The sequence below is a fragment of the Camellia sinensis genome, unplaced genomic scaffold (assembly GCF_055761805.1).
Source record: "Camellia sinensis isolate YWXY unplaced genomic scaffold, ASM5576180v1 Unanchor3, whole genome shotgun sequence".
NCBI classification, from domain to species: domain Eukaryota; kingdom Viridiplantae; phylum Streptophyta; class Magnoliopsida; order Ericales; family Theaceae; genus Camellia; species Camellia sinensis.
Window position 1 is genome coordinate 2,204,862 of NW_028129178.1, and position 14,276 is coordinate 2,219,137.

The window sequence follows — 14,276 nt, forward strand, 5'->3', positions numbered from 1 at the left end:
TGTAGAGCCTGGGAGGTACTTATTGCACTTTCTGTTCACTTCTCTTTATACATTATGCTTTCTGCTCTACACTTTCTGTCTTTATTTCTATTTCTGCCTATTGACTCACAAACTGATCTTTTCTTACAGCTCTGGGTCTATGCATATTTCCCTACCCTTTCCCTTATGCCGAGAGATGAGGTAGAGGTTGCTATGCCCTATTCTAGGCAGTTCAACGGTAGGTGCCACCCTCGGCGCCGCGGTGTTACTATCTTTGCCTATTACCACCGTTTCTTCGATAAAATGACAACGCGAGAGGTAGTCTAAAACTCATACTCATTTCTGATCCATTTTCCATTTTCCATTTTCCATTTTCCATTTTCCATTTTTCATTTTCCATTTTCCATTCTATTGCTTTAGCCCATACTCTGACAACTGCGATAACTGATAATTGTGAATTCTCTGTTTGCAGGTAACATGGCTGCCGTGGGTGGCGATGCCAGTTGGGACAAGAGACGATTACGTCGAGTCCTAGGATACCTCCAGGCTGTGAATTTTGCTTGAGGGTCCTTCTTGCAAGACATGGTACTCAAGAGAGAGGTTTGTATGCCAGACCCTAGGCCTACCTTCCCCGTTGTTCCTGCTCCTTCCCTTGTATTGATGAGGATTGTTGATAGTCTACCGATTGAGGTTATTGTACAGTTCATGGCAGGACAGAACACCGATCTCTTCCGCGGGGTCATGGATTATGTTGAGTTCATCCGAACCTACCGCATGCCATCTCTAATCCGAGCTGATACGGGAGGTGCTGCAGATGCACCCGCTGCCAAAGGAGTTGCTCACACTGCCAAGCCTGATACTGGAGGGGTTGTCCTTGCTGTACATGTTGCAGGTCTTTTTACGATTCCTACCACGATCACACATTGGTGGCTGAGTGGGACGGTCTACCAGATTCCAATTGAGCACTTGGAGGAGGAGCACGAGTACGTCAGGGACCCTGATGTGCAGTAGGTATGTACTTTGTCTCGCAGTTTATATTTCATATTTCCTTTTCTATATCCTGATGTTCAAACTCATTTGCAGGTGCTAGTGTGTTACTTAGACGACGTCCCTTAGTTGGTCAGCTCTTTGATTCACATGGTGCGGAGGAGGGAGGCATTACTTACTCTCCATGGTTATCAGGTATTCCGCTTTTCTTATGTATCTGACATGCACTGATTCATACTCATACTGATTCTGTATTATACTGTTCTGATTTACCATACTCACACTAATTCTGCACTGATACTATTATGATACTCTGTTTCTTGTTTTCAGTCTTTGCCTACACTTGCGACACTGGCGGCACCAACGGCACCTCCTCCGGCTACGGGGAGGAAAGGTAGACAGGCTCCTCTATGCGGCAGGGGTGAGGGTAGAGGTCGGGGCAAAGGTAGGGGTGCCTGGAGTCAGAGTGGAAAGTCCCAGGCATAGGAGACATCCTTATCCTCGGAGCTGATTTTGAATGGAGATGATACTGAGACCAGCGACACTGAGGAGATAGTGAGCAAACGCTTTGAGTCTAGGAGCAAGGAAGAAGAGGCTGGTTCTGGGTTACGGAGCAGAGAAAATGATACCGGCTTCGAGTCCCACTCCTTTGATGACAACGACGCTGATGGTGATAGTGCTCCTGAGTCCCCTCCTCAGAAGAGGGCCTCTCGATGCACTTGATACGGCTGACACCGATTTTTGCACTTTCTTTTTGCTCTTTTCTTTTGTTTTGGTAGTTCAAAATTTTGTATAGCTTCAAATAGGTCTGTTAGTTTTTGCTTTGAAACCTTGTATTTTTTCTTTTGTAAAAACTATGTGTAGACGTGCCCGAACGTCCTGGGAGAAATCCCGTTTTGTTCATTGGGCTTACTACAGTTCGGACTCAATGTCACGGTCCTGTATCTAATCTCGCAGAGTGCAATGCAAGACTGATGAATCATCAAAGAGTCCAAATCTGGCAAATCGTTTTGAAAAATTAATTTTTAGAAAGAAGTGCCAAACATGGATTGCTTTGCCAGATACAGAGTCACCACCTAAATATTTTATTTTGGGGGAATTTAGGAAACCCTGACTCGAGCCTAAGGCCACGTGTCCATCATCACCAAAGTTGCCTCGGCTCGGGAACTTGGGTACGATTGGGGAAGGTCACTTCGTGAGCACCCCCGCTCGCCCGATCAAAGATCGACCTCTACTAACCATGATATCGAGTTTTGAAAACATTATGTGCTCTTATTCCGGTTATTAGCCTAGAATTACTATGTGATGCACACAACATACAAGTATAGACTAGATCGTTTGAGTTGGAACAAAACATTTCATGTTTGTTTATTTGAAAGATGGTTTGATGGTGCTACTCGCAAGTAGGCTAAGACGTGGATTTGCCACCCTCAAGTGGGCTTAAGAAAACATGATTTTGCCACTCTCAAGTGGGCTTAAAACTCTCAATTGGTGAATTGTTCCAATTCAAATAACCCAACTTTCACTCACAGGCATTCAGGCAGGTATATCACATAAGCAAATAGCCTCATGGTAAGCATGCTATCATGGCAGTCACTCACACGCATGCAAGGATGCTAAAGCATAAATACTTACCGAGTACTCCAAGCCAAAGAAAGAAGTTAATTAGAAATCATGCATGAATCCTAACTATGCTGAAATGCCTAATGCAACACATGCAAAAAATGCAACTAAGATAGGCTCGACTATTCTAAAATGGTATATGAAATGTAACAACTGATACACATATTCAATTTGGAATTGAAATACAATGCAGTTAGTATGATGCGCCGGTGCATGCAAGACAGATAAATGGATGCAAACATGCGAGCATAAGTATGCTAATTGAAACGTGCCCTAAACTAACCATCATAAGCTGGTAAATAAAAGGGAGAAAGACGTGGGGTTAGAAGGCATGCATCACACACACACACGCACACTTATTACAACATTGCCCTCCTCGGAGGGTCCAAATGAATAGTACAGAATAAACTAGCTAATCTAAGCTAATTAAACTAATTATTACACAACATTAATTAATTAATGAATTAACTAAGTAAGTAAGCAAACTAGCATGCAAATTAAACAAAATGGACTGTCTCAGCTCTGTTCCGAATGATAGGGATGCATGCATGCTCAAGTCGCCTTGTCGGGAAATCCATCGCGATGCCCCGATTTGCCTCTGTTTGCAACTGGTCCCAGAACACTGTACAAAGCTCCAGACGACTGCTAACCAGTTTTTGCTGCTGGTTTCTGGTTTGCTGCAACAGAGAGCGAGAAAGGAGCATGCCAAAGTATTTTCAACATATGTGTGCATGACCACTCTTCTTATCATTGCAGAAGCTCAAGGGAGTGTAGTCCTCGATCCTCGTGCCACCAATCACGCATCTCAATGCATGATGGCCGAGGAGTCAGATTGCACGACTCGATGTAAAATGAATGCACATATAAACACAACAAGGCCTAAACTCCATCATGGGTAATCCGGAGTGTCAGCGACCGAGAATCGAGGCACGTTTCGCCACTTGGAGTATGAAACGTCCATCGTTTCCCGTGTTTGGACTAAACCCCATTCCAAACACAATGCAATATACATGGCATACACAATACGACTAGCATGCAACCCTAAACGCAATGCAACCTAATCATGCTAGCATGCGAGGGATGATATGCAAACATGCAACTAGCATACACAATGCTATGAAATAAGAATAGCATACTCAATGCACATTGTAGACACTCCATTTTTGACCGTCCTCAAGACTTGGACGTCACCGTTTGAACACTCGGTGATTATCCATGTTTGTGTTCGTTTGGAGTTCCCGGAAGCCTCGGCTCGCATGCCTTGCCTCAGGATCTCCGAACTCGACCGTTTAGTGTCTGGTTTTGCACCAAACACTTGTGTTTTTCCTTGGAAAGGCAGGGTGAGGCTTGTAGACCATCCCCACCCACCACCGGCATTGGCTAGATGCCACCGGCTGGTTTTTGCTGCCACCGGCAATATAGTTTGCCGGCCGGCACTCTTTGTTGCCGGTCAGCACTATTTTGTGCCGGTCGGCACTTTGTTTGGCCAAGATGGCATTTTTTGCCGGCCGATTGCTGTTCATCTGCTTTTGCAGATATTTTTGGACAGCTGTATAGCTTTTGCTCCCCTCCATACACGTGTATGGAGGGATCTCCCTCTTGCAAAGCTTGTCTTGTAAGCTTTACAAGAGACATATAGAGAGAAGCTCTCTCTAAGTCTTAGAGGAGAGATTTTAGACATTTTTGGAGGGGAGAAGACAGAGGAGAGCTCTGGTTTTCTAGGGTTAGGGTTAGACATACACAACCTATCTCTCTTTCCCTCTCATTTTGTTCACTAGGTGTTTTGTGCCTTACTATTGCACACAAACACCTAGTGTTTCACCTTCCTCTTGGAGCTGAGGTTCTAAAGAGTGTGTTTTGAAGCTTTGGTGTTGGATTCAAGCTCAAGGAGGCCATTGGAGCACCATTTGTAAAGGGGTCTTCAAGGGTGAGATTCTAGTCCTTTTTTTCCCCATTCTTGCATTAATTTTATACCTATCTTAGAGCTGTTTTTGTGATTATTGTATAACATAGAAAAGTTCTATTTTTAAGCCCTCTTTATTGTTTATTAAGAGTGTTTTGTTGTTTGAGGGTTGTTGACCACCCTTAGGCCTCAAAAGGCCTCATTTTGAGCCATTTTGTGCTAGCTCCGGGATTTTGGTGTTGAGGTCTCTTCACCACTGAAATCTTGAGGGATTTCAGTGGTGAAGATGATGCCTTGAAGTCCCAAGAAGGAGAGGGCCACCCCCTCTCCTTGTTGTCCTTGAAAAGGGCATGTTTTGGCCTCTTAAGGAAGCCTATGCTTGAGTGTGTGTTGAGCATATTTGGTTTGTTTTTCATGCTTATATATCCATGATATAACATGATTTAAAGTTGGTTTTGGAACTCCATGCATGTTTAGCATAGTTGCCATGTAAAGCCTTGTTTATGCCTTAACATGTTCTAGGTTGTTAGCCTTTGTTGGAGCATGTTTTAGGCTTGCAGTTGTGAAGTTTATGTGCTTATTTTGCCATGTTTTAGCTCTGTCCATAGTCGTTTGGGTTGATCTTTGCATGCATTATATAGCTCTTTTGTATTTGGGCTTGTTGGCCTTGAGTATGTGCATGTGTAGCATGCCATCTTTGCATTGTTTTGATGATTTGGAGTCATCCTACATGCTATTTCAGTCCCATTTCCATGCTTGTTGGATTGCCTTGCATGTCTCTTTAATGCTTTGAAAGCATGTGTTGCAATGCTACATGTTTTGGTGTTTGTGCATGCCTTTGTTTTGGAGTCATTTAGATGCCATCTAAGTGGTCCTTGGGTCTTGTGTTGATGCCCCAAAACTCTGTTTTTGGTCTTTCTTCGCATGCCATGTTTGGTCATGTTAAGTGTAGTTCAATGCCTCATTGATTTGCTTCGAACACTTAGGCCATTTGGGTGCATGCTTGGTTTGATTTGTTGCTTGGTTTGGCACCATGTATTAGCATGATTTCAAAGCTTATAATGCATGCTAATTGTTCATGTTTGTCCCTTTCAAGTGTGCTTGAATGTTGCTTGATTTGTGCTTAAGTGTTGGCCCTTATGTGCATGTGTGTGTGTATGCCATTTAGCCCTCACTCTTTAGCACTTATGGCCACTGTTTTAGGCCTTATTAGAGCTGCCTAATTCATGTATAAGCCCATCTTTCCATTTATTTGCATTTCCATATGTATGCTTGTATGCTTGCATAAATGCCTTGCCATGCCATGTTGCATTCCTAGCTTGTATGCCTAGGTTGCATTGCATCTTGCATGCATTCCTTGTCCCTTGACTTGGGTGATAGGGATTGGGAGTTTTGTTTGATTGGTTTGCATTGCATTTGAAACCAAATTTGCATACTTGGTTCTTTGGGCCATCATGCATGGAAATGCGTGATTGGTGGTCTGACAACCGAGGCACATGTCTCTTTGAGTCATTACAATGATAAGAGACATGGTTGATGCATACATGCCTTGAAATATGCTGCCATGCCTTGTTTTGCCCTCTGTTGCTGTGAGTTGCAGGTTCTGCAGGAATACTCTGCCGACCGGCAGTGTAATGTACCGACCGGCACCATTTTCCCTGCCGACAGCTTCAACTTTGTGCCGATCGCCATACAACACTGCCGGTGGAAATTTCAATCAGCCGGTGACGACCCCCTCTGTCCAAGGATGCAGTCCTGAGGCTTTGACAGCCTCCAGAGGAAGAAAGGAAGGAAAACAGAGGCAGCTTGCGCATGGTGGCGCGCTTCCCGAGGCGTTTTCCCGCTTTATTTAATTAGTTAATTTGTTAATTAATTAATTTGTAATATTTAATTAGCTTGCGTAGTTAATTAATTTGTAATATTTATTCGGTCCCTCCGAGCGAGGGCAAATCTGTAATAAGTGTGTGTGGGTGGTGTGTATGTCTTCCAACCTCACTTCTTTCTTCCCTTTTTATTTACCTGCTTATGATGGTAGATTAGGGCACGTTTAATTTAGCATACCTCATGCTATGCATGCGTGCATCCATGCATTTGTATTTCATGCATTAGGCTCGGTACATCATGCTAACTGCATTTGTACTTCAATTCAAAAATTGACTATGTGATAATTGTGCATTTTCACATGACATGTCTAGGATTAGCCGAGCCTATCTTAGCGACATTTTGTATGCGATGCATTAGGCACTTCACATGGACTTGGATCATGCATGTTTGCTAACAAGTTCTTTGTTTTGGCACGAAGTACTATGTAAGTATTTTCCGCTTTAGCATATCGCATGAGTGTGAATGTTACCATGACAGCATGCTTAACATGTGGCTAGATGCTTATGTGTTAAACTGTTTTGAATACCTGTGGGTGAAGGCCGGATTGTTTGAGTTGGAAAAACTCGTTGAAATCCGTATTTTAGCCTACTTGCGAGTAGCAAATTCCAAAGCATTTTCAAACCAAACGGATATGCAATGTTTATTTCCAAATTAGGCAATCTAGTCTATACTTGTTTGCTGTGCGCATAACATAGTAATTCTAGGCTAATAAATGGAATAAGAACACATAAAGTTTTCAAAAACGGATATCACGGTTAGTAGAGGCCGGTCTTCGGACCGGGCGAAAGGGGGTGCTCATAGCTGACCTTCCCCGATCGTACCCAAGCTCCCGAGCCGAGACAACTCCGGTGATGACGGACATGTGGCCTTCGGCACCGAGTCAGGGTTTCCTAAATTCTCCCATTTTAAAATATTTAGGTGGCGACTCTGTATCTGGCAAAGCAGTCCATGTTTGGCACTACTTTTTCAAAAATCAGTTTCTCAAAACGATTTGCCAGATTTGGACTCTTTGGTTCAGATTAAGAACCGTGACACAAATCGAGTCCGAACTGTAGCACGAGGCCTCCCACGCGGGCGCTGTCTACAGTTTCTGGCGACTCTGCTGGGGATTTTAGAGAGCTTGACTCGAACTCGTGATATCCTGTTTTGACTTCATTTATGTGTTTCTTTGCATTGCATGTGCATTGGTGCGCCTAGGAACACAGTGTTTGCCATCTGCCATTCCTGAACGGTTTGCCGGAGGCTTGTCTTGTCAAGGCATGTCCATAAGGCTGACCGGCTATGGGCTCTGACAGTATGGGAACACAAACCTCGGTTTTACCGGGGCACCCTTTTTGACCATTCGACCTAGTGCATATTCGGATCCATAGTGACCATTCCAAGCTAGGACAGGTTGCTTACCCGATGCTAAGTTGTTTGAAACCGCTGTGTGCGTAGTGAAACCCTAGCTCCTGACAAAATAGGACAGGGAAACCCTACCCCAACATAGGGGTGTTTTGTTCTCTTTTACTTGCTATGTGCTTTTAGAGTGTTGCTCTACAGGAACGCACATGTCAGTTTGCAAGATTGAGTACCAAACCTGGGGACACCAGTATCAGTATCAGTTGTGAGAATCAGTTATCCGCGGGTATTGGTTCAGCTTTCGGGAACAGTGACTTCTGGGAACAGTGATCAGCAGTAGGGTACAGTTGTTTGGCTACACCCGTGATTGATCAGTTTGGGCTGAAATGCTGTCTGTTTTTCTTTCAGTTCAGAGAGTTGCAGAGTTGATACAGAATAACCAGTGTCTCCCCCTTGCTGAGGCAGGATTTATGGCGACACAAAGTTCAGAAGAGATTGTGGTTATGACGGCTGTATCGGAGCAGGGAACCACTCCGCAGAATGAGGCCAGCATCAGTATGTCATATCCGCCCAGGTCGCCCGTTGTGCACCCGGTCTGGGCTCCCCAGTTATACCAGGCTCGTGAGCCCACCACCTTCGAATTGATGGGGATGATAGGCGATCTCCAAAGGTCTGTGGCAGACCTCGCCTATGGAATGTCGGCTTCACCGCCAGCGGCACCGTATGCCGGGAATTTTGTACCACCGGAGCCCCCGCTACTGGGGCGGATTGTGATAGAGCTCAGCCAGCCAGAGGTGGCTTCCGGCTATAGCTACGACATGCCAGCACCAACCCAGACCCTTGATCAGGCCGAGGCCAAGGGAAAGGACAAGGCAAAAATAGACGCCGACCCCATTGAGCAACTGCTGTGGGCAGTCGAGGCTTTGAAGGCCAGAGGGATGAACAAGCAACAAACATCTGCAATAGTGACCAAAGCTGTAGATGATGCTTTCCCCGCTCCAACCAAGGGCAGTTCAAGCCAGGCAGAAAACCGGGATGGGCCCCGTCATGCCCAGACAGTTCCTGTAGTTCCCAACCCTGCACCGGGAAAGGTTCAAAAAGCCAAGGCAGCGCCAGCTGATCCTTTCACCAGCGCATCTGGCAAGAACCCTCAAACTGCAAAGTACCTACCCCGAGGGCGCAGGGTCTTTCACGACCTCCACATGCCTTTGTCTAGGGCATTGTTAATATTGGCGAAGAATGGGCACCTTAAGCCTTTGGAGCCCCGGCCACTCCCGAAGAATCTCCCCACCACTCATGATGCTACTTTGTACTGCGCGTACCATCAACAGTCCGGTCACAGTACCGATGGATGTTCCCGCCTTCGTCATGAAGTGCAGGATTTGATTGATAACAAGGTTATCCTACCACCCACCTCGGGCAAGCCCGTCACCACTCAGTTGTTGGATTTCGAGGGCTCAGATACTGCGAGTATGTAAAGTGAACCGCCTGCGGGCAACATTTGGTACATTTTGGATGAAGCGTCTGGCACGCATTTTTGAGCATCGGTGAAACCGAGTTTTGTAAATCTTGGCTTAGATGTCGAGTCAGTCTTTTGTTTTGAGTCTGTCTCTTTGTTTTGAGTCAGTCTTTTTTGCTTAAGGGTCTGTCTTGTTGTATCGAGTCAGTCCCCGTTGTATATAATACTAGGTGATTCTGGGGTTGTTGTCCCGAACGCCATTTTGTTATTATTTGTTTTTGTTTTGAGTCTGTTTCTGCCGAGGGGCCAGTTGCACCAACAAAGCCGATTGAAACAGCTGTTGCTATCTCAACCTTCATGCTTGCTTTCAGCATAAGGACCAGAGAATTTGAATGGGCTGACAGTACATCTCGCCTGCTCTCCTGTGTGCCAAACTCATTGCATTAACCTAAGTTTTTCAAAAAACAAACCTTTTTGAACACTGCGGTGATGAAAACGAAGAGGAAGGAATTCCTCGGGTTTTGTAAAATTTTGATCATTTCGAGAGAAAGAGAGGCGTGCTAAACCTTTTTATGAATGAAATCATGCTTGTCGGCGTGAGTACTGGGAAGGACCCTGGCTTGATCCAGATTGGTTCCACACTATCTTCGGCGCGAGCGATTCGTCGCTTTCTTAAAAACTTTCAGAAGCAAATGTTTTACGCGGCCCTGCGAAGACCTGTGTGGAATCGCTCTTGAGATTGCGCAGCCTAGGATCGCTCTCAGCCTCAAGATTCAACCTATTTGTTTTCCGAGTTTGAACCCGTTCAGAATGTTCAGAAAGTTCAACGGACAAACGCCATGGAGGCCCGTGTGGCCAGTTTTGAAGTAGCCTTCGATCAAGAATCATCAAAGCCGAATCAGAAGGAGTAGATCTCGCCGGAAGAAGCTCGTGGAGTAACCAGGATGGATTCTCCGCAAATCATTGCAACAGCCGTTCTCCTAGACACAGAGAGGCTTCAATTCAAAAAACCATTTGGCATGGACTTGCTACACTTTTACCCTTTGAGAGGCTCGCTGGGCCGAAAACCCAGAAGGGCGGCCCAGGCAAAAGTTAGAGCAAGAGAAAAATACAAGAAAAAAAAAGCAAGCAAAAATACAAAAAAGAAGAAAAGAAAAAGACAAAAAATGCAAAAAGAAAGAGAAAAAGAAATAGAAAATGAAAAGAAGCTCGCAAGGTCGAAAACCCGCATCGGGCGCCTTGGCAAAAGTGAGAGCCTAAAAAAAAGTGAAGGTTAAAATACCCGAGTGTACCTTAACCGGAACTACGTAAGGCTTGATTCCCATGTTTGGGATACGTAGGCAACTTCATCATGAAGTCCAGCCCCCAACGCTTTCATAAGCGTCTCAGTCCATGCAATGGTTTCAATTTCATCCCCAAAGTCCAGTGGCCAACACCCTTCAAGGTGATTGTGTCCATATATGTGTTGTGACCGTCTTCGTCATCGCTGTGTCCAAGAGCTCGACCACCGCCAATGAAGACTGTCTGCGGATTGCTGCGGCACCATCCCAAACAAGGGGCAACTTTCCGTTGCCACAAGCCGTCGTGAGACGCCATTCAAACCAGGGGCAACTTTCCGTTGCCTCCCACCCCCTTCAAACCAGGGGCAATTTTCCATTGCCTCCGATCCGAGGTTGTGCATCTCAAAGAGTAAGTTCCATGCTCGTTGAGCATTGACTGTTTGAAAAATAGTTTTTGAAAATTTTTACTGAGGTTGACTATTTTCTCGAAAACTATTTCATTTTCCAAAACTGGACCATTGTCTTGGACCCCAAAAATGAAAATTTTCAGTACTTGCAGCCTGACTTGCGCGGTTTTCAAATCAAAAATCGAACAAGTACGTTAATCCGACTCTCATTTTGATCAAAACCGTTTTAGTAGAAAGCAAAAACGAAAAAATGGTTAAAATAATGAACTAGGGGCACAGTTGAGCCAGGCGTTCTGTCTTTCCCCGGTCATCGACGTACTTGCCAGAAGAGCGCTCTACCCGTCAGAAGAAATAGCTGTGAGCTAACGATGTTGAGCATGAACCCACAACTTCCTATTCATCCATCAATCACCCCGGGGAGGGATGAAAAATGAGAGATTGAAGAATAGAGAGGTGTAAGTTAAGAGAAAAGTGAGAAAAAAAAGGGTTCTGAGAGAAAATCCGAGCTCGAGAGCCGAGTGATGCGAGAATTACAAATCAGAAAGGGTGGGAAACAATACCCAGATTGAACTGGCTCCTCGTGGTCCGAGGTCTCCCATCTTCGTTTACTTGTCTGTGTGTCGTGTCTCTTTGATTTGATGGTCTCGTCTTTTGTTTTCAGTCTTTTCCGAGCGCGCCTCGTTGTGTTTAGGTCGTGTACCTCTTCGTTTGAGTCCTCCCCGCTGTGTTCAGTTGTAGGCTCGATATCCCGGTCTGAAAAACCCTCAATTCGATTTCAAAAATCGTTTATGCTCAGAATGCTGTGCCATTCTCTACATTTGAGCGTGTTTCGACTCCAACCGGTTCCATCTTTGAGGTCCGTCCTGTCAGATTGGGCCGTTTGTTCAGAATTTGCCGTGTGCAGAATGAATCGAATGCTGTGTTATGGGCTGTATGCAGATTAATCCCCAACAGAGTAAGGGCTGTGTGTCCAGAATCAGGCAGTGGGTTGCTTGGGTTATTTTGCTGTTGGCTGTTTAAGTCATCTGATTATTACAGTGCAAGTGTTCAATTTTCAGATAACCAATCAATTCCATTTACATCGAGGTGTAACATGATGAGATGCGATGCAATGCATGAAATGTGTAAATGCGAACACTTTTTCAGATAAAAAGTCTGTTTCATTTACTTAGCTTTTCAAATGTACAAGTTTTGGAAGCAAAAATCTGCCTGCGGCAGTACAAGGTAATCTATCTACCAACCAAAAAGAAAAGTACAAAGAAAGAAAGAAAAGATAGCAAAAATCTGCATCTGTGTCAAGCACTCCGAAGGGCCGTCAGTCTGTCCTGGTCCTCTTCCTGGACGAGGGTCCAGGAGCATCGTCAGCGTCGTCGTCAGAGCCCGAGCTAGAACCGTCTCCGGTCTCCTCCTCCGATGACCCTGCCTCCGCCTCTGACTCCTCGTCGTCGTCATCGTCCGGGACTGGAGCTCGCGAGCTACTCCCGACGTGAGTACGCCCTCCCCTGGTACGGGGAAATATCCTGCCCTCCTCATCTCTCCCCCGAGCAGGGACAGCAGGTCTAGCTGGAGCACCTCCTGCCATGGGAATCTGGAAAGGAGGCTGAAAAGTACACGAAAGGGAAATGCATCAGAATGCCGTGAGCAGTTTATCAGTGCAGAATGCAGTATATGAGTACAGTGTATGAATGCCGTGAGCAGTTTGTCAATACAGAGTTTAGTGCAGAATGCAGTGTATGCAGTGTTCAGATACTGTGAGATCAGTGTATCGGGTGTTGTGCCGTGCATCAGATTATGTAAAGTAGTGAATGAATGGTTTGAGGCCAGTGTCAGAAGGACATACCGGTATGCTGTAGACGGCCAGGAGGTCAAATGTCCGCTGAAGCATCCCCATCATCGAGGCATTCATCGCCAACGACTGACGGGTGTACTCAGAAGAGGCCTGCAAAAGTATCAGATGCATTAGTATTCTGTGGAATATCAAGTAAACTGAAATGAATAACTGTACGAAGTGCAGTGATACATACCGGCGGTAAGTCGGGGATGTCAATGAACTCGTGACCAGCCGGTGGAGGGGCGAAGGGGATCTGATAGGTCGACCCACCCTGCCCCTGGAAAGTCAGTACAGCGGGCAGGGCAGGCCAGCCAGCTCCTCGTCCTCCCCGCGCTCCGCCCCTGCCACGGACCCGGGCCCTCCTCGAAGATCCAGCCCCTGCTCCCGCTTCGGCCCCAGCCGCCGATGCTACAGGCCTGGCCCCCTCTGCTCGACGACCGCCCAAGGGACGCATCAAGTACGTCCGCACGTACTCCTGATAGTCGCCGGTGCCTCGGAAGCCGGCCTCCTCCCAGCCGATGGAGTAATCATCCAGCTGCTCAGTGGTCAGCCCCTCGGTCACCCTCATCTCTGCAGGAGGGTGAGCCGGGACTATCTGCTCAGGTAACCCGCGGGTCTGGCGTAGAAAACGCTCCCCCAGGTACCAAGCCCGACAGACCGGGCCCTCAAGCAAAATCCGAAAACGCGAGGTCTCCTCAGCACCAGGGAAACGACCCCGCATCGCCGACGGCAGCGAAGCCCATGGCCGCCATGTGATCTGAAAATGACAGACAGTTTGTTATCTACTGTTATTGAAACATGCAGTGGGAAAGCGAAGCTAAATGAACTGAAAGTAAAGCATACCTCTGTGGGGGTGATGGTGTCGAAGTATCGGCGGAAGAAGCCGAACGTCTCCCGTGGTCGCCGGGTGCATCTCCCGTCAAAGCGAATCGAGAACGGGACAGCCGGAGGAGGCTTCGCGACTGGTACGGGTGCAAGCCTAGGGAAGTAGGCGTAAACCCACAGCTGCAAAACAGATGTCAGTATGACCATCAGAAAAAGCAGAATATACAGAATAAAGCAGAAATGGCAGAGCCGTGTGTTGTGCAGTGTATTGTGTACAGTGTACAGTGTGAGCAGTGTACAGTAAGTGTAAAGCAGAATGTATGTGTGTGCCGTGTGTACAGTATACAGTGAGTGTAAAGCAGACCGCAGTGTGTGCAGTGTACAGAGTACAGAGAATATCGGACAGAAATGAAAAGTGGAGAAGAAATGTACCTCCCAAGCCCGCCAGTAACCTCCAAGCAGCTGGCCGCTGCCACGAGAAGCCGAGCTCATGTATCCGTACAGGGTGGCCAGAGCAGCGCCGCCCCAGTCATAGTGCAAAATGTCCCGGACGTCCACCAGTGCGCTGAGAAGGCAGAGAAGCACGGTGTTCGCCCGGTCGGCGAAAATAGTAGTCCCGAACAGGAACATGAGGAAGCTGCGCGCATACCTCTCCACGTCCTCCTCGGTCATCTGAGTCTCCTCCCCCAATGCGGGCTGGACCCTGAACTGTGCCTCGAACCAGGAGTATCGGACGAAGCCTGGACGAGCTAGCGGT

At 46.5% G+C, this 14,276-nt stretch overlaps 1 protein-coding gene across 1 annotated transcript; it reads right to left on the bottom strand.

The window, feature by feature from the left end:
• Positions 1-12,067: 12,067 nt before the first annotated feature.
• LOC145816206 (uncharacterized) lies at positions 12,068-13,148 on the bottom strand. The gene is made up of 3 exons (XM_082912503.1): positions 12,888-13,148; positions 12,704-12,802; positions 12,068-12,463 (listed from the first exon to the last, which is right to left on the bottom strand). Exons 1-3 carry the CDS (start codon positions 13,146-13,148, stop codon positions 12,179-12,181), a joined length of 645 nt encoding a protein of 214 aa, XP_082768629.1. The 3' UTR covers positions 12,068-12,178.
• Between the last annotated feature and the right edge of the window lie 1,128 nt (positions 13,149-14,276).

Bases quoted from the DNA above. Each gene is read 5' to 3' on its own strand.
- LOC145816206 (XM_082912503.1), bottom strand. From the start codon at position 13,148: ATGCGTCCCTTGGGCGGTCGTCGAGCAGAGGGGGCCAGGCCTGTAGCA. The intron at 12,803-12,887 runs GTATGTATCACT...ATACTTTTGCAG, and splicing joins ACATCCCCGACTTACCGCCG to GCCTCTTCTGAGTACACCCG. The intron at 12,464-12,703 runs GTATGTCCTTCT...TGTACTTTTCAG, and splicing joins TGGCCGTCTACAGCATACCG to CCTCCTTTCCAGATTCCCAT.